Source organism: Bufo gargarizans, chromosome 7 (assembly GCF_014858855.1).
Source record: "Bufo gargarizans isolate SCDJY-AF-19 chromosome 7, ASM1485885v1, whole genome shotgun sequence".
NCBI classification, from domain to species: Eukaryota; Metazoa; Chordata; class Amphibia; order Anura; family Bufonidae; genus Bufo; species Bufo gargarizans.
This window is the reverse complement of record NC_058086.1, coordinates 186,504,396-186,523,505: the sequence shown is the minus strand read 5'-3', so window position 1 is coordinate 186,523,505 and position 19,110 is coordinate 186,504,396. Positions and strand designations below refer to the sequence as shown.

Here is a 19,110-nt window from a genome sequence, read left to right as displayed (position 1 = left end):
TTGGCCTTGATCTGCTACTATGGGTCAGTATACCTTTTTTCCGCTATATGGAATATTACAGTCTGCGGCACTATTTCATGCAGACGTGTAAAATAAAAAGTGTATACTGCATGGTATACTATTTTATTTAAATATGGAAGCCTGTGACCACCAGATGGTTTATACAGTGGCATCTATCAGAGGTATACACTGGAAAATTGTCATGATGTATACCTCCAATTGACACTATAAATGCAGCATGAAAGCGCCCTACCTCCATTAGACATATATTTCATGTCAATAATATAGCTGAATGTTAGGCATGGGATTGTACCCATTGTGGATGTCCTACATAACATTTGTCAAGTTGCTTCTCTCTTATCAGTACAGTTTTACCCCTTCATATAGGCATATCCAGAGACTGCAAGAAAAGACTGGGTGAGAGAATGGCCTGGGCAGGTTGTGCTCTGTGCCTCTCAGATGTTCTGGACAAGTGAAGTGCATGAAGCTATTAGCAGTGGCCCAGAGGTACCGTCTAATGTTCTTTTGCTAATCCTAGTTACTTCATTAACATATGACATGCTTTAGAGTCATGGCCTACGTTTCATAGACAGACTATGTGGCTGCTATGGGACCAAGGTAGGAGGGGGCCTAGCACTGAGCTGCTTCCCAGGGGAGTAAGCTCTTGGGTTTACCAAAGTTGTGTTTGCACTCGGGCCCTGTAGTTTGAAGGGTCCTGAAAGGTCCCTCTTAGTGGAGTAGCTATTGTGGTAGCAGAGGAAGCTGCTGCTACGGGGCCCATACAGGAGGAGTGGGAACAAGAAGAAAGGACTCTTGACTGTTTCGGTCAAACGTATGGACAGTAGGAGGCGCACTTCACATCACAACTGGATAATTTGTATTTTTCAGGTTTATTGGTAGACAACGCATTTCGGGGTACTTCTGACCCCTTTATCAGGACTGAAAGACTGTATTGTCGAGGCCCCCTCAACAGTATTTTACAGTGACAGTATATACCGTGACATGACATTTAGTATATTCGTGTAGGAAATCGATGCCTGGCCTGGTGTGACTTGACTAGCTGCAGGAGTGAGGGGAGGAATATTCAAAAAATATGCTGTGGGGCCCAGTCAGTTCTAGTTAGACCACTGGCCCCTCTGCCTCAAATATGAAGGCTAGTACTACGGGTTATGGTTGGGGGGGGATTTTTCTTCGGGGTTCTGGAGCTTCAAGTCGCACCTCCGAAGGCATGGTCACTTCATGGCAGTTTTTATAGCTCCCATAGTAGCAGTATAGAATAAAACTATATGCTTTAAGGTTTCCCTAGTAGTTGCTGCAGAGTTTTATAATATAACTTCATGATTATATGAAGGCAGCAAAGCATTGGAACTCTACGTATGAAAACCAAACCTACTACATTTCTCCTGCAGCCCCCAGCTTCCTCCAGTACATTCAGATGTTTCCCGGGGGTCACAGGAGCAAGAACCAGGGCATTTAAATGATCTCCCCAGATGCCCTTTTTATAATTGGGACAAAGTGCATAACATACAAAAAACAACCAGATGCCCCTTTTTTAAAGGAATTGTCGGTGATTTAGACAACTTCTTTAAATTTTTGAGAACAGTAGTATATACAGTGTTATGGAGCTCTCACTTGAGGGTATGACCCTATAATCTTTATGTAGGTCCTTTCTCGAGACGCTCACTTCTAATACATGTCTGATGTACGTTTGCTTCCCAAAATGATTTTACTGTTAACATCTTCTTCTAGGGCTTAAAAAACTACTATGAGAAGCTGCAGCATCAACTAAATGACATTGTTGAACTTGTAAGAGGCAAATTGTCCAAGCAGACACGTACCACCTTGGGAGCTCTTGTCACCATAGACGTGCACGCCCGTGATGTGGTTATGGAAATGATAGAAACAGGTTTGTGCAAACATTTCGCTCATATAGTGAAATATATTCTATATAGTACACGTGGCTTTGCTTTCACTTCGGAACGTGTTACATTTGACTCAGTAGTTAACTATAATTTTAACGTATTCCTCAGGGGTCTCGCATGAAACAGACTTCCAGTGGCTTGCCCAACTGCGGTATTACTGGGAGAACGAGAATGCGAGAGTGCGAATCATTAACTGCAATGTGAAGTATGCCTATGAGTACCTGGGCAACTCTCCACGCCTGGTCATTACTCCTCTCACTGACCGATGTTATCGGACCCTGGTATGATATGATGGGCCAGGCTCGTTAAACGTTTTGGCTACTGCTTCATATATTAAATTCAATTATGTGAAGAAACAAAAACAATATGGAATTTATGTTCTTGCCATTTCATACCAGTTCTTCTCACCTTTCTTCTTGGTAGATTGGTGCCTTTTATCTAAATCTGGGTGGAGCTCCAGAAGGTCCAGCTGGTACAGGAAAAACGGAGACAACCAAAGATTTGGCCAAAGCCCTGGCCGTGCAGTGTGTGGTCTTCAACTGCTCAGATGGCTTAGACTACATAGCAATGTCAAAGGTAAAGACAGTTTTTATGCTCTTCCAATATAGACAATGGACTAATCGATTTCAACAAATATTCAAGTGAACATTTTCAATACATTTTTTTTTCTCCAGTTTTTCAAAGGACTGGCATCGTCAGGAGCATGGGCATGTTTTGATGAGTTTAACCGTATTGAGCTAGAGGTATTGTCCGTAGTGGCTCAGCAGATTCTCTGCATCCAGAGAGCCATTCAGACAAAGATGGACATCTTCAACTTTGAAGGAACAGAACTGAAGCTCAACCCAAATTGCTTTGTAGCCATTACCATGAATCCTGGCTATGCCGGACGTTCTGAGCTGCCAGATAACCTCAAGGTAAAGGTCCCTGGAAAAATCTTTGGGTCTGAACTGTTCTTCTACTAATGAAATGTGTCACTGATACAGAATCTTTATTAAAAAAATTGAGGCCAAAATTAAAGGGGTTCACTGGGCTTTTAATATTGATGATCTATCCTCAGGATAGGTCATCAATATCAGATCGGCGGGGGTTTGGCACCCGACACCCCTGCCGATCAGCTGTATGAAGAGATGGTGTGCGCAGTGTGCACGTGCCGTCTCCTGTCTCTCTTCCTCATCGCGGCTGCTTTGCCATAGACATAGCAGCAGCGAGCAGGAAGAGAGAAGGGAGACGACACATGCACACTGTGCACGAATAGGGTCATCAATATTAAAAGCCCGGAGAACCCCTTTAAGAAATCTAACATTCAGTGGTCATAGCCAGGCCACAAATTGCCTTTGGATCCTCCAAAGTAGAAACCGTGTTATACCTGGTTATCATTAGACAGCTAAATAAACTATAAGATTACATAGTCATTAAAGGAATCTGTCACCACATGAGCATTACTGCAGAAAAGGAGTCCAGATCCGTATTTTTTATTTGCTACTGCCCGCCCCCAGCCCAACCACCCCTGTGAGTCTGCTTCATTATTTTAGCACAGAACAGCAGTCCAGACTATATATTTCATACCTGCTTTTAGAGCGGACAGCAGAGGAACCGGGGAAGGGGGGGGGGGGATGCACGACTCCTTAAGCTACTTTCACACAAGTCAAAGTAATCATGCAGGATAGTAACTCATGCACGCTGGACCACATTAACTATAATGGCATGCAATGGAAATCCGGCTACTCCCTGGCATATCTCCCGGAATTCGGCCAGACAAAAATTGCTGCACGCAATGGTTTCTGTCTGGCCAAATCCCGTCATATATGCAGGGGAGCAGCCAGATCCCCGCCGTTTCCCAACGGGGTTCAGCAGGCATGCAGTACTATTCATGTTATACTGCAGATGATAGTCCAAGATCATGGTGACAGATTCCCTTTAAAGGGGCTTCATCAGAACAAAACCTTCTATATACTCTGTTATAGCATATGAGGATACAAGTAGATACAACACACTCCTCAATGACAGGCGCTGCTCTCAGTACATGTCTGTAATCCGTGACCCACAAAGGAGTCAGACCAACATCACAACGCATTTCAGTCCCGTGCTGGTGATGCCTGATGAAGATTCCGGCATCGGATTGAAACACGTTGCTTCCTATCAAAAAAAGATAACGGTTCTGAATTCATACATTCATTCATTCAATCTGTCCAGCCTGAATATGTGTAATCATTAATGCTGATTGCTGCCACTTTCTGAATTTAGAAATATTTCAGATTTTTTTTAAATTTTGGGTAACATTTCTTTTATTGTTGCACTTTACAGTTATGAATATTTCGGTGTCATTTGATTTCATTGATTGATTGACTCATTTGGTTTTGCATTTCAGGTTCTTTTCCGTACTGTCGCCATGATGGTTCCCAACTATGCCCTGATTGCTGAGATCTCCCTTTATTCTTATGGGTTTCTACATGCTAAACCTCTGTCGGTGAAGATAGTAATGACTTACCGGCTCTGCTCTGAACAGCTCTCATCTCAGTTCCATTATGATTATGGGATGCGTGCAGTAAAAGCGGTGCTGGTAGCTGCCGGAAATCTGAAGTTAAAGTTTCCTGATGAGAACGAAGATATTCTTGTAAGTTCTGAACTGTTGCTTAATATTTGGATGATATACCCATCCTATAAAAGATACCAAGATGGATTTATTATTATTATTTATTTGAAGGCAGTATTAATTCCATGGCTCTATACATCTAAGAGGTGTTACACATACATAATATAAAAATACACATACAATAAGCATGAAACTGTTAACAGACTGGTACAAAGGGGCAGCGGACCCTGCCTGCGAGAGCTTACAATCTACTAAAGGGCTCACAGCATTTGTGTACATTACAGTCATCTCTTCCTCCCTTCTTAAATGAATGACACTTAAAGTGGTTATGCAAAAATGGGGGGGGGGGGGGGGGGGGGGGTAGTGGGCATTTAACCGGACCTGTAAAGGGAAGCATACTTACCTGCTTCCCCGCATTGCCTCCCTGCTCCTTCTCTTCCCAGCCTGCGATGTTCTGCTTCGCTCCCTCGCCGAAAAACATCTGGTTTGACCATCACTGGCCACGGCGATGACCAGCTGGTCTTGACAAATGGTCACATGACACAAGGGAATCTGGTCACCACTGTGGCCAGTGATTGGCTGCAGGTGGCGTCAAACCGGATGTTTTCAGCGCAGCAGAGCATCGCAGATTGGGAGGAGAAGGAATGGGGAGCCAGCTCTGGGAAGCAGGTAAACAATCTTCCCTTTACAGGTGGGTTGCCAAAATCCCCCCCGCCCCCCCCCCCTTTCTCCATTCTTGCACAACCTCTCTACCATGGTGTCTGATCTGCAGCCTGTTATAGAGCTGAGCAGATTTATATATATAGTTTCAGGGAAAAGATTAAGTATAACTTATAATCATAAAATGGTGAGATCAAAATGATGAGCAAATTCTGCAAAGAAAGTCTATGAAGACAAAGGTGATGGGCGAGTAATCTAATATCCTGTATTGTTACTGTCTCCTGACAAGTCAGGTCTAGTAAATTATTATATTCGTATATCTAATCTTACAGCTCTGTAAGGCTCCATTCAGTCGTCCGCAATTGTGGCCCGCATCCGTTCGCAATTTTGCGGAACGGGTGCGGACCCATTCATTCTCTATGGGGACGGAATGGATGCGGACAGCACACAGTGTGCTGTCCGCATCCGCATTTCCGGAGCGCGCAGCCGATATTCTGGTCCGCTTCTCCGGAAAAAAATAGAACATGTCCTATTCTTGTCCGCAATTGCGGACAAGAATAGGCATTTCTATGGGGGTGTCGGCCGGGTGTATTGCGGATCCGCAATACACTACGGACGTGTAAATGGACCCTTATCCTGAGGAATCCAGGAAATGTATGAATACATTGACAACTGGGTGTGACCATTCTCCAAATGTGTGTCCCTACACAGTATGACATACTTTGTGCTAACTGGACAGAGTAGGTAGGGATGTGGTAGTTGACAAAGGGATTGATAACACCCAGTTGTCAATTTATTCATACTTTTTCAGGAGGAATCACAGAGGAATGACAATGTAGGGTTCTAAGAAAAGATGCTCCAGATTTATTATTTCAGTATTTGCTAAAACATATGTCAGGAGATGTGACAGATCATCTTATAAGGGGTTCTTCAATTTTAATACTGTATGACATTCCATTCCTTACGTGAATTATGCAGTTGGTTTACTATTTTTTCCTCTCACTATTTAGCTTTTGCGGTCAATTAAGGATGTAAACGAGCCCAAATTTTTGTCCCATGATATTCCTCTGTTTAATGGGATTACGAGTGACCTGTTCCCTGGCATTCAGCTTCCAGAAGCCGACTATAAGGTACAAAAACAGAGTCTTAAGTGCAGCTTTTATATGGAATTACAAGGATTAATTATTCTGGTTTGTGAGATCCACTGGAAGCAAACTGTGCTGAAATAGTGGCTTTATATCTGCACAGGATTTACTCAAATGTGCCCATGAGATCTGTGCCAGGCACAACATCCAACCTGAGAAGGTCTTCCTGGAGAAAATGATCCAGACGTATGAAATGATGATCGTGAGACATGGGTAAGGATTCAAGTATTTTATGCCTCACGGTTTACACCTTATACAATGACCAACACTGTTGGATGTGTGCAGTTTTCCTCTCTATCAGGTGTGCTGTCCGCATTTTTTGCGGACCAATTGAAATGAATGGGTCCGCATCCTATCCGCAAAAAAAACTGAACAAACACGGAAACAAACAACGTTCGTGTGCATGTAGTCTTAGGTTATATAATTAGTAGTCATATATTGTCAGCCATAACATAAGAACCTAGTAAAGTCCGCTGCTTAGGTTTCCCTCATGCTGCCAAAGCAGCTCTGACCCATCAAGGTGTGGACTCTGCAGGTGTCCTGTAGTATCTGGCACCAACATGCTGTCAGCAGATCCTTTACCTCCTGTAAATTATGAGGTGCGGATTAAGAACTTTGGAATTTGGAGCCTAAGTCAACACCTTGAACTCTTTGTTATGTTCCTTAAACCATTCCTGAACAATTTCCGCAGTGTGCCTGGGTGCATTACCCTTCTGAAAGAGGCCACTGTCAATAGGGAATACGACTGCAGTGAAGAGGGCACTTGCCCTGTACAATTTATAGGTAGGTGGTACCTGTGACATTCAGATGAATGCCAGGACCCAAGGTTTCTCAGCAGAACACTGTCCAAGGCATCACACTGCTTCTGCGGGCTTGTCTTCTTCCCATAGCGCATCCTGGTGCCATCTCTTCTCCAGGTAAGTGACGCACATGCACCCGTCCATCCACATGATGTAGAAGAAGACGTGATTGGTCAAACCAGGCCACCTTCTACTAATGCTCAGTAGTCCTCTTCTGACTGACTGTTCACTTGCTGACTAACGTAGCCTACTCCATAACAGGTGTCATTGTAATAAAAATGTACAACAGAAGACCATAGGTTTTAGTCTTGCTAAATATGGAAGTTTATTCACACAAGTTTGTTCAAATCCATGCAAGGAACCGCTTTGTGATCAATATATAGTGTCAATATATAGTGGAAGCGCAACATTTGGGGTGTTTAACCCTTCATCAAGCATTTGTCAGGTCCACATAAAGGACACTCTAGGGCAGTGATGGTGAACCTTTTAGTGACCGAGTGCCCAAACTGCAACCCAAAACCCACTTATTTATCGCAAAGTGCCAACACAACAATTTACCCTGAATACTACAGTCCAGTATAGTATATCTTCCATGTACTTATGATTTAGCTATAATAGCCGCCTACATTCAGTGCTCTGCCTGTGCTGTTCATAGTGCGCCGGGACGATGAATGGCAGGAAAAGTCTAATGGATATTGGTACAGCAGGGTGCGGGTGCCCACAGAGAGGGCTCTGAGTGCCGCCTCTGGCACCCGTGCCATAGGTTCACCAGCACTGCTCTAGGGGTATATGGGTAGAACAGAGTCCCGGGAGAGTCCTCTAGCTGACTGTCTCCCGGTGTAGCAGCATGTAAGTGCCTTTCAATGTTATTCACGGCACCCTGTGACTGATTTTAAAGGGGTCTTCTAGAGGCTTAGATATTGAGGACCTATTCATTGGCAGGGGTCTGACACCCAGCTCTCCCACCAATTAGCTCTAATTGAAGTACGCCAGCACTGGAAACTACTTAGAGAAAGAGACATCTGCTTCCAGCTCCATCAACAGTATAGGATCCGTTGCCGGCAGCAGCCTGAAGCAACTGATCGGAGGGGGGGGGGGGGGTCAGCCCTTCTCTGATCTGATATTGATGACCCATCCGACCTACCCTTCAATGTTATGGCTGATAAGTTAGTGAGATCCGTGAATCATTTGCATGTTTTAATACCAGTGGTTCACTCAGTAGATCAGTATAACAGGTTATGTGTTTCTCTTGGACAGTTTTATGCTGGTCGGAGAGCCGTTCTCAGGAAAAACGAAGGTCCTCCACGTCCTCGCTGATACGCTATCTCTTATGAATGAGCGAGGGTGCGAAGAAGAAAAAGTTATATACAGGACAGTGAATCCCAAGGCCATCACTATGGGACAGCTGTTTGGTCAGTTTGATCCAGTGTCACACGAGGTATGTATATCATCACATTGCTTACAACCGTAATAATAGCATTTCCAAAAAATTGGAAATATAATTAGGGATGTGGACATCATCGAGTGGGTTCCCCAGGATCTCCCCTGATCTACACTGGAAAGCCAAGATATTGAAGGACATTATGTGTCTCCAGGTCCCTGTACTGCGTCTGCATTAACAATCTGTTCATTAAAATTGTGCCCTTTAATGAGATTATTTAAGTGCAGTTTTACTGATGCCTTTTATTATTTCCAGTGGACTGATGGAATAGTCGCAAATACATTTCGTGAGTTTGCATTATCTGAGACCCCGGAAAGAAAATGGGTTATTTTTGATGGGCCTATTGATACTCTATGGATAGAAAGTATGAACACAGTGCTGGATGATAACAAGAAGGTAAATGTCACTTGGCAGAAACTTTTAATTTTCATTCTTTTGTGTTTTGACCACCAGTAATGAGCCTCATGTAAAATAAGAAATAGTGATAAAACAGTGATGTATCTACAGTTGCAAGAAAAAGTATGTGAACCCTTTAGAATGATATGGATTTTTGCACAAATTAGTCATAAAATGGGATCTGATCTTCATCTAAGTCACAACAATAGACAATCACAGTCTGCTTAAACTAATAACACACAAATAATTAAATGTTACCATGTTTTTATTGAACACACCATGTAAACATTCACAGTGCAGGTGGAAAAAGTATGTGAACCCTTGGATTTAATAACTGGTTGAACCTCCTTTGGCAGCAATAACTTCAACTAAACGTTTCCTGTAGTTGCAGACCAGACGTGCACAACGGTCAGGAGTAATTCTTGACCATTCCTCTTTACAGAACTGTTTCAGTTCAGCAATATTCTTGGGATGTCTGGTGTGAATCGCTTTCTTGAGGTCAGGCCACAGCATCTCAATCGGGTTGAGGTCAGGACTCTGACTGGGCCACTCCAGAAGGAGTATTTTCTTCTGTTTAAGCCATTCTGTTGTTGATTTACTTCTATGCTTTGGGTCGTTGTCCTGTTGCGACACCCATCTTCTGTTGAGCTTCAGCTGGTGGACAGGTGGCCTTAAGTTCTCCTGCAAAATGTCTTGATAAACTTGGGAATTCATTTTTCCTTCGATGATAGCAATCCGTCCAGGCCCTGATGCAGCAAAGCAGCCCCAAACCATGATGCCCCCACCACCATACTTCACAGTTGGGATGAGGTTTTGATGTTGGTGTGCTGTGCCTCGTTTTCTCCCCACATAGTGTTGTGTGTTTCTTCCAAACAACTCAACTTTGGTTTCATCTGTCCACAGAATATTTTGCCAGTACTGCTGTGGAACATCCAGGACTTTTGTAAGTCTTTAGCTGACACTCTAGGATTCTTCTTCACCTCATTGAGCAGTCTGCGCTGTGCTCTTGCAGTCATCTTTACAGGACGGCCACTCCTAGGGAGAGTAGCAGCAGTGCTGAACTTTTTCCATTTATAGACAATTTGTCTTACCGTGGACTGATGAACAGCAAGGCTTTTGGAGATACTTTTATAACCCTTTCCAGCTTTATGCAAGTCAACAATTCTCAATCGTAGGTCTTCTGAGAGCTCTTTTGTGCGAGGCATCATTCACATCAGGCAATGCTTCTTGTGAAAAGCAAACCCAGAACTGGTGTGTGTTTTTTATAGGGCAGGGCAGCTGTAACCAACACCTCCAATCTCATCTCATTGATTGGACTCCAGTTGGCTGACACCTCACTCCAATTAGCTCTTGGAGATGTCATTAGTCTAGGGGTTCACATACTTTTTCCACCTGCACTGTGAATGTTTACATGGTGTGTTCAATAAAAACATGGTAACATTTAATTATTTGTGTGTTATTAGTTTAAGACTGGGATTGTCTATTGTTGTGACTTAGATGAAGATCAGATCACATTTTATGACCGATTTGTGCAGAAATCCATATCATTCCAAAGGGTTCACATACTTTTTCTTGCAACTGTATCTATCTATTATCTACCTATCTATCTATCTATTATCTATCTATTATCTATCTTCTATCTATCTATCTATTATCTATATATCTCTCTATTATCTATCTATTATCTATCTATCTTTCTCTCTATCTCTCCATCTATCTATCTATCTATCTATCTATCTATTATCTATCTATCTATCTGTCTGCCTGTCTCATAACTATCGATCTATCTCCTGTCTTGCTATATTGTACAATAGCATATAAAAATCAGCACAATAGATATTTTTTTATAAGGAGCTAACATTTTACATGTTGTTGGATAATTTTCCAAATATTTATTAGCTACTAGATTTTTTAGCTATTTTTTTTAAATAATGAGGATAGAATAATAGTATTTTCCTGCCAGAAGCTCACAGTTACTATGTAATAAGTTACTGCTCAGGCTCCTTCAAAATGTGTTTGCTCAAAAATTTCCCATTTTGACCCGTGCTCCTCTATTTTCAGCTCTGCTTGATGAGTGGGGAGATCATTCAGATGTCACCTCAGATGAGCCTGATATTTGAGACAATGGACCTGTCCCAGGCTTCGGTACGTTTACAGTCTTCCTATATGAAAGATTCCCATCCAGTTATATAAATGGCAACTATCGTATGTTATTTAGTACAAAAAAAATGGATCAGGGGTGACTTAAAGGGGTTGTGCAGGGGTTTTATCTTGATTACTTACCCTCAGGATAGGTCTTCAATATCAGATTGACGGGGATCCATTACCCAGCACCCCTGCTAATCAGCTGTTTGAAGAGGAGGTGGTGTTACATGGCACCCCCCCCCCCCTTCCTTCTTGGTTAGACCTGCAAAGGGAATCCAACTTGCTTGCCTCCCGGCACTGGCTCCCCTCCTCTCCCCAGCCTCAGCTGCTCCGCTGCGCTCCCAGGATGTCAACTTCCATTTTAACTGCTGCAGCCAGTCGCTGTCCGCAGCAGTGACCTGCACCCCTTGCGTCACGTGACCATTTGACATGATGCAAGGAGAGCAGGTCACGGCTGCGGCCAGCGATTGGCTGCAGTGGCATCTAAACAGAAGACTACATCCTGGGAGCGCCGCGGAGAGGGCAAGGCAGGGGAGAAAAGAGCAGGGAGCCAGCACTGGGAAGCAGGTAAGTATGCTTCTCTTCGCAGGTCGGCCCAAGAGGGGTGATTTGCCAGCCCCCCCCCCCCCCCTTTAAAGGTGCACAGCCCCTTTTAGGACAGTGGGAAATGACTTCATACAGTCAGTTTTTTTTCTTCGTCTGGATCAAAACTGAGTGCTTAGTGGTTAACTACATAGGCTTTGGTCTTATATCAACCGGGATAACTATATTTTTATTTTTTTCTCTCTATATTTCCCTTTCTAGCCTGCCACTGTGAGCCGCTGTGGTATGATTTATCTGGAACCCCAACAATTGGGTTGGGCTCCACTGGTGAAGTCTTGGCTCAGCACCCTTCCTGATGCATTGAAGACTAAAGAACTCCTCACTCTTCTAGAGGAACTCTTCAAGTGGCTCGTCCAACCTTCACTCAGATTCCTCAGGAAACAGTGCAAGGTGAGGACCAAGTGTTTCCATTCATTTTCTAATTGTCGGTGCATTGCACAAATGTTATTGTGCATTAGACAGTGACAGTAATCACCAGATATTACAGAGATGAAACAATGTTCACCCATGACTGAACAGATTTGTATTTATTTCATATATTAAAGGGGTTGTCTGCTTTAGAAATCCCATTTTAAAATGCCCTTTTAGGGAAGTTTGAGTGAAAAGGGTTTGGGAAGGGGTTCTCCTGCTCAATTAGCCAGATAAGGCAGCCAGTACAAAGAGTGTCTCTATCTCTGTCTGGAGGACCCAACACATTCAAGGATCTAGTGGATCACCTATTGATTTCAATGAATACCATGGAATACTTCATTTCACCTGGGGCACTGCTACAGGAAAATCGAGCACTTGTTGGCAAGTTCAATAAGGCCTCTTTCACACGGGCGTCACGTGTGAGGGCTGGATAGAAAGCGGGTGCGTTGCGGGAAAATGCAGAGTGCAAAGCGTTTTAATGCCTTTTGCACGCACGTGAGAAAAATTGGCATGTTTGGTACCCAAACCCGGACTTCTTCACAGTGTTGTGTAGATTTTATTATGGTTATACGGGAAAATAATAGCATTCTTAAAGGGAACCTGTCACCGGGATTTTGTGTATAGAGATGAGGACATGGGTTGCTAGATGGCCACTAGCACATCCACAATACCCAGGCCCCATAGCTCTGTGTGCTTTTATTGTGTAAAAAACCCGATTTGATACATATGCAAATTAACCTTAGATGAGTCCTGTGCCTGACTCATCTCACGTACAGGACTCATCTCAGGTTAATTTGCATATATATCAAATCGTTGTTTTTTTTACACAATAAAAGCACACAGAGCTATGGGGACTGGATATTGCGGATGTGCTAGCGGCCATCTAGCAACCCATGTCCTCAGCTCTATACACAAAATCCCGGTGACAGGTCCCCTTTAATACAGAATGCTTAGTAAAATAGGGATGGATAGGTTAAAAAAAAAGCAAAAATAATTTAACTCACCTCATCCACTTGTTCACACAGCCCGGCTTCTCTTCTGTCTTCTTCTTTCATGCCCAGGAGGAAAAGGACCTGTGGTGACGTCACTGCGCTCATCACATGGTCCGTCACATGTCACATGATCCATCACTCTATTTAACATAGCATTCTGTATTAAGAATGCTATTATTTTCCCTTATAACCATGTTATAAGGGAAAATAATAATGATCGGGTCTCCATCCCGATCGTCCCCTAGCAACTATGCGTGAAAATCCCACTGCATCTGCACTTGCTTGCGGATGCTTGCGATTTTCACGCAGTGGCATTCACTTCTATGGGGCCTGCGTTGCGTGAAAAACGCACAATATAAAGCTTGCTGTGATTTTCACGCAACGCACAAGTGATGCGTGAAAATCACCGCTCATGTGCACAACCCCATAGAAATGAATGGGTCTGGATTCAGTGCGGGTGCAATGCCCGTGTGAACGAGGCCTAACAGATGACAGCTAATGGCTGGGAATCCCCATGATCCATGGTTCATCGAGGGACCCTTTTAACAAAAAATTATTAAAATTGTTACATTATATATTTTTTATTATTATTTAATCTGCATGTCCACCTCCATAAATACATTAAATACAATTTAACTAGCTAATAATAATCAAAATTATTTGTTAATATTTAATAAAACTCTATATTCACTTACCTCAATTCAATCATTTACTGTAGTTAATTGAATTTTTCTTTTCATAAATGAAATGTAACAATTATATTATATAAATTTAAAAATAGATTTTAACTAAATATATAACAATAACGACAAATTATTTAACCTATTCTTTACTATATATTGATTATATATTACAATTAATATATTCATGTTAGAAATAATCACAAAACTAGCGAATTTGTTGTACTTAAAACCTTTTTATTGTTTATGTTCAATAGAAACCTGTATTTATTTCACATATGATATAATTAACTGTAAATTGTAACCTTAAAATAAAATAAAAACTCAATGTTAAAAAGATAAATTATTGTCCACAGCAGACAACCTCCAGGGGTGACGAGTTGTACCCCCACGATCTGACATTGATGATCTATCCTAAGGACAGACTATCAATATTCTAGTCCTGGAAAACCCCTTAAAGGAAACATGTTATCAGAAAATGGCCTATTGTTTAAACCAAGTCTTTATGTTAAACATATTTTTAAAGAATTTTTGATGATGTTATTTTTTGTTTTTCATGTCAATATCTATATAAAAAAATCCAAAAAATCCTGCAGTTTTGGCACTGGCCACTAAGCCTAATAATAGATGCCGCTTCTTGGTTTGTATAGATCCCAATTTACTGCAATTATCTGCTTATCATTGCAGGCATGATTAGAATGACAGATAGCACCTCTGTAGAGATAACATAGGATCCACCATTCACAATAGGTGATTTGAAAAGTCTAACATAGAAGTCAATGAGGTCCCCTCCTGTCCATGGTCTCTCATGTCCAGGAAATAAAATTGAAAAAAATATGCAATCCGAAAATAAAAAACAAATTGGAAAAAAAAGATATGTGTCACTATCTGATATTATTAGTTATTCACTGATGTGTCACTGATATGGTGTCTTCCCTCACAGGAACTGGTGACAACCAGCAATGGCAATGTAGTAGTATCGCTCACAAGATTACTAGAGATGCTGATTTTTGATGCGGTGAGAGAAGATCCCACTAATAAGAGCATTCGTATCTGGATCATGGTAAGTGGGACATCTGCTGATCCCATACACGGTTGGACCTGTGCAAACGTTGGGATAAGCAGGGTTTCCCATATAAGATTAAATTCATGGTCAAGGCTTACAAATAATAGGAATATTTCCGGACAAGGCAATATATTTACAATGCAAGCCTACATGGAAACTCAAGGTGGATAGGAAATTCACCACTGGCCCAAAGGCTTGCCATGGGGCAAGAAGTCAAGCATCTATCAGTCTTCATTAGGCTGAATCGAATCATTTAGCGCTGATTGCCCAGATGTTTTTTTATAGAGTCTTTTTGAGGCCCAGTTCATATTTTGCATTTCAATGCCGTTTTCTCTGCAGGCAAAACTAGAAATTGATGCCCAAGGACAAGAACTAGGGATTATTTTCTTATAAGTATAATTAAGGAAGGAGGAAACCATGGGAAATTGTGTGCCAGTGTTGCCCAGGTTGCCCACAGTGCAAAGAATGTATTAGTGTTCGTATCAATGTTTTGCCCAAGTCTTGAGTCATGGCCTTGGTTTCTAGAGACTGTATGCATATAGGTTCCTATCTAGTATTCTCTTTTTTCCTCTAGGCCTGTTTTGCTTTCTCCTTGGTTTGGTCCATTGGTGGCTGCTGTGACACCGACAGTCAAGTCAAGTTTGATGCTTTTTTGAAAGCACTTGTGTCAGGAAAAAATGATCAGAACCCTGTTCCAGCATCCGTGGGGAAATGGGAATGTCCATTTGATGATAAAGGCCTGGTCTATGACTATATGTATGAGGTAAAGTGTGTTCCTGAGACCAGACTCCATGAGTTGCTCTCTAATCCTGAAAAAGACAAGTCAGTCATTGCTCTGGACCTTCACGTGTCAAACTTATTCAACATGTTGATGCTTTCTCATCCTAGAAAAGTTCTAAGATTGAATTTGAAATCTTATATTTTTCATAAATTTGGTGTTAACTTTTTTATGTTCTTTCAAGCTTAAAGGACGCGGGCGCTGGGTTCACTGGAATGAATTTATCAAAGGCACAGCCATGTGGGACAAAAACACCAAAATCCAAGATATCATTGTGCCAACTATGGACACTGTCAGATACACCTTCCTCATGGATATGTGTATCAAATACACCATGTAAGTTGGGTATAATAGATTGAAATGCTATTTGATGAACCAACAACTGATAATTATTTGTCCTATCATCAGAATGCATAATGGAGCAGGGAAGTCATGAGCAGTCAGCAAATTACCATATTTTTCACTCTATAAGACGCATCTGACCATAAGACGCAGGTTTTAGAGGAGGAAAATAAGAATAAATATTTTTCATCAGACTTCAGATCCGACCCCCAATCAACAGACTTCAGATCAGACGCTCAGTCTTCATCAGACCTCCAATCTATATCAGACCTCGGATCAAGCCCTTAGTCTTCATCAGACCTCAGATCAGACCCTCATTCTTTATCAGACCTCCAATCTATATCAGACCAGATCCAACCCTCAAAAATCAGACCTCAGATCAGACTCCCAATCTTCAACAGACCTCCAATCTATATCAGACCTTAGATCCGAACCCCAATCATCAGACCTCAGATCAGACTTCCAATCTTCATCAGACCTCCAATCTGTATCAGACCTCAGATCAAACCCTTAGTCTTCATCAGACCTCCAATCTATATCAGACCTCAGATCAGACCCTCATTCTTCATCAGACCTCCAATCTATATCAGACCTCAGATCAGACCCTCATTCTTCATCAGGCCTCAGATCAGACTTCCAATCTTCAACAGACCTCCAATCTATATCAGACCTCAGATCCGACCCCCAATCATCAGACCTCAGATCAGACCCCCAATCTTTATCAGACCTTCAATCTATATCAGACCTCAGATCCGACCCCCAATCATCAGACCTCAGATCAGACTTCCAATCTTCATCAGACCTCCAATCTGTATCAGACCTCAGATCAAACCCTTAGTCTTCATCAGACCTCCAATCTGTATCAGACCTCAGATCAGACCCTCATTCTTCATCAGACCTCCAATCTATATCAGACCTCAGATCTGACCCCCAATCATCAGACCTCAGATCAGACTTCCAATCTTCATCAGACCTCCAATCTATATCAGACCTCAGATCAGACCCCCAATCTTCATCAGGCCTCAGATCAGACAAAAAAATAAATAAAACAATGTACCTCTCCTGCTTCGGACAGCTCTACTTCCTGACACTGTAAACTGTCAGGAAACCGCACAGTGCGGAGCTTAGAGAAGAAGACCAGTGAGCTGTGAGTAATACCAGCACTAGCAGCACTACACTCATTAGTATTCGCTTTACAAAATGCACTGACATTTCCCCCCCACTTTTGGGAGGAAAAAGGTGCATCTTAAAACGAAAGATATGGTAGTCACCATTACACTGCAAGTCCATTGGCAGGATAAAGCCCGTCATTTACAGTAGCCTGTGTTCTGTCTATGATATGCAAGTGGTAATAAAATCTATCTCTGTTTGTATGCTGCTGGACAATCCCAGGGATTTTGATTGCCTAGTGTCCGCCCTGGCTCATGGAAGAGCTAGATTTGTGAGCTGCTATAACGTATGCTGCAGATAGTTTCCTAAATATTTAGATTACTGGTTTTACTTGATACTTGCTAAACGGTAAAATGGTTTTATGGTTGCCCTACACTTATTTCCTATTTTTTTTCAGCCCACTGTTATTTGTGGGACCAACAGGGACAGGTAAATCTGTTTATGTCAAAGACAAACTCATGAACAATCTGGACAAAGATAAATTCTTTCCCTTCTTCATAAACTTTTCTGCTCGAACGAGTGCCAATCAGACTCAGGTTTGTCCTGTCTTTATTACTTTACTTTCTGTTATCAGTCTGTGACTCAAGACAATTACTAACTCCAGGGGGTGCCTTATAAGGTCAACCCCTTTCCATATGCCTCCTTAGATTTAGGTCATGTAGGTGTCATGGGAGGTATGCCACGGAACCAAAGAGGAAGGCCACTAACTACAAGCAGCTCTCTGACCATCCAAGCCTACACATGTGTTACATGGTCATTTCTAAGGTGGCCATACACATTAGGCAAACGTCAGGACCTGCATGTGTAAGGGGGTGTCCAAACTTTACCATGGCGCCAGATGTTGGTGTTAAGAAGGACCCTTTGTTCTAAAAAGAGATAATCTACCACCAGAGGTTTATGGCAGCAACTTATTCCCTTCTGCTCGCTAGAAATACGTGCATGCTCTGCTAAGGGCGGGTTCACATCAGCGTTATGAATTCCGTTATTGCTTTCATCTCATAACGGAAATCGTAAGACGGAATTCAAAACGGAAACCTGTCGACAAGACTTTATTTTCTGTCCTGCATAACGGAAACCAGACGTATCCATTTTGCTTGCCCACAGACCTCTATTATGACGGATCCAAACGGAATGCCTCTAAAGGTTTCCGTTTTGACTTACGTCTTATGAATTCCGTTATTTTACGTTATAACGGAATTCATAACGCTGATGTGAACCCGCCCTAAGCTGAGTTTGCATGTGTATGGGGGGAAAGTCAGGATTGATAGCTGTCAGCCAAAGAATTGTCCGGCTGACTGCTGCCTGGGGTGTATGGACATGTGCACAATTGAATGGTTGACCTGTAATTAGGGATGAGTTTGGCGTACAAAGTTTGGGTTATCTGAGAATTCTGTTATGGATTCTGCTATCACGGACCATAACTCATACTACATTTTAGCAGCCAGTGCAGAAGAAATGGGTGAAAATCACAACTTTTTCTGGTGAAGGCGTCTTCTGATGTCTGACCTGAGGAAATCGGCATTCATGAGACAACCGGGGTCAGACAACCCCTCAAATATAATGACAAGAGTCTTTGATACCGGAATAAGCTGCAGTGCTTGCATTTTACTCTACAGCTAGAGAATTTGGAGACAGATAGTACTAAGAATCATGTTGAATTTGCTGGCTCATACTTTGCATCCTACTAACCTCACCATAACCATTCTAGAACATTGTCATGGACAGACTGGATAAAAGACGCAAAGGTGTTTACGGCCCTCAGATGGGGAAGAAATGCATCATATTTGTGGATGATATGAACATGCCCGCATTAGAGAAATATGGTGCTCAGCCACCTATCGAGCTGCTGCGTCAGTTCTTTGACCATGGGAACTGGTAATTATTATAGTAAATAATTTTGAATTGATCATTTTTTCTCTTTGTCTATTTATTCCACTTGACACTAAAGATTGTTCACAACCTTTAG

At 42.2% G+C, this 19,110-nt stretch overlaps 1 protein-coding gene across 1 annotated transcript in view; it reads left to right on the top strand.

Annotated features, from left to right (window-relative positions):
- DNAH12 (dynein axonemal heavy chain 12) overlaps positions 1–19,110 on the top strand; it is a 165,470-nt gene that overhangs the window by 38,870 nt on the left and 107,490 nt on the right. The window contains 17 exon segments of the mRNA XM_044302476.1: positions 388–507; positions 1,750–1,906; positions 2,031–2,203; positions 2,346–2,498; positions 2,597–2,836; positions 4,291–4,536; positions 6,186–6,305; positions 6,424–6,533; positions 8,378–8,558; positions 8,817–8,957; positions 11,019–11,102; positions 11,907–12,095; positions 14,732–14,851; positions 15,429–15,617; positions 15,817–15,968; positions 17,542–17,680; positions 18,853–19,019. Of these exon segments, the coding sequence (XP_044158411.1) occupies positions 388–507; positions 1,750–1,906; positions 2,031–2,203; positions 2,346–2,498; positions 2,597–2,836; positions 4,291–4,536; positions 6,186–6,305; positions 6,424–6,533; positions 8,378–8,558; positions 8,817–8,957; positions 11,019–11,102; positions 11,907–12,095; positions 14,732–14,851; positions 15,429–15,617; positions 15,817–15,968; positions 17,542–17,680; positions 18,853–19,019 (2,681 nt within the window).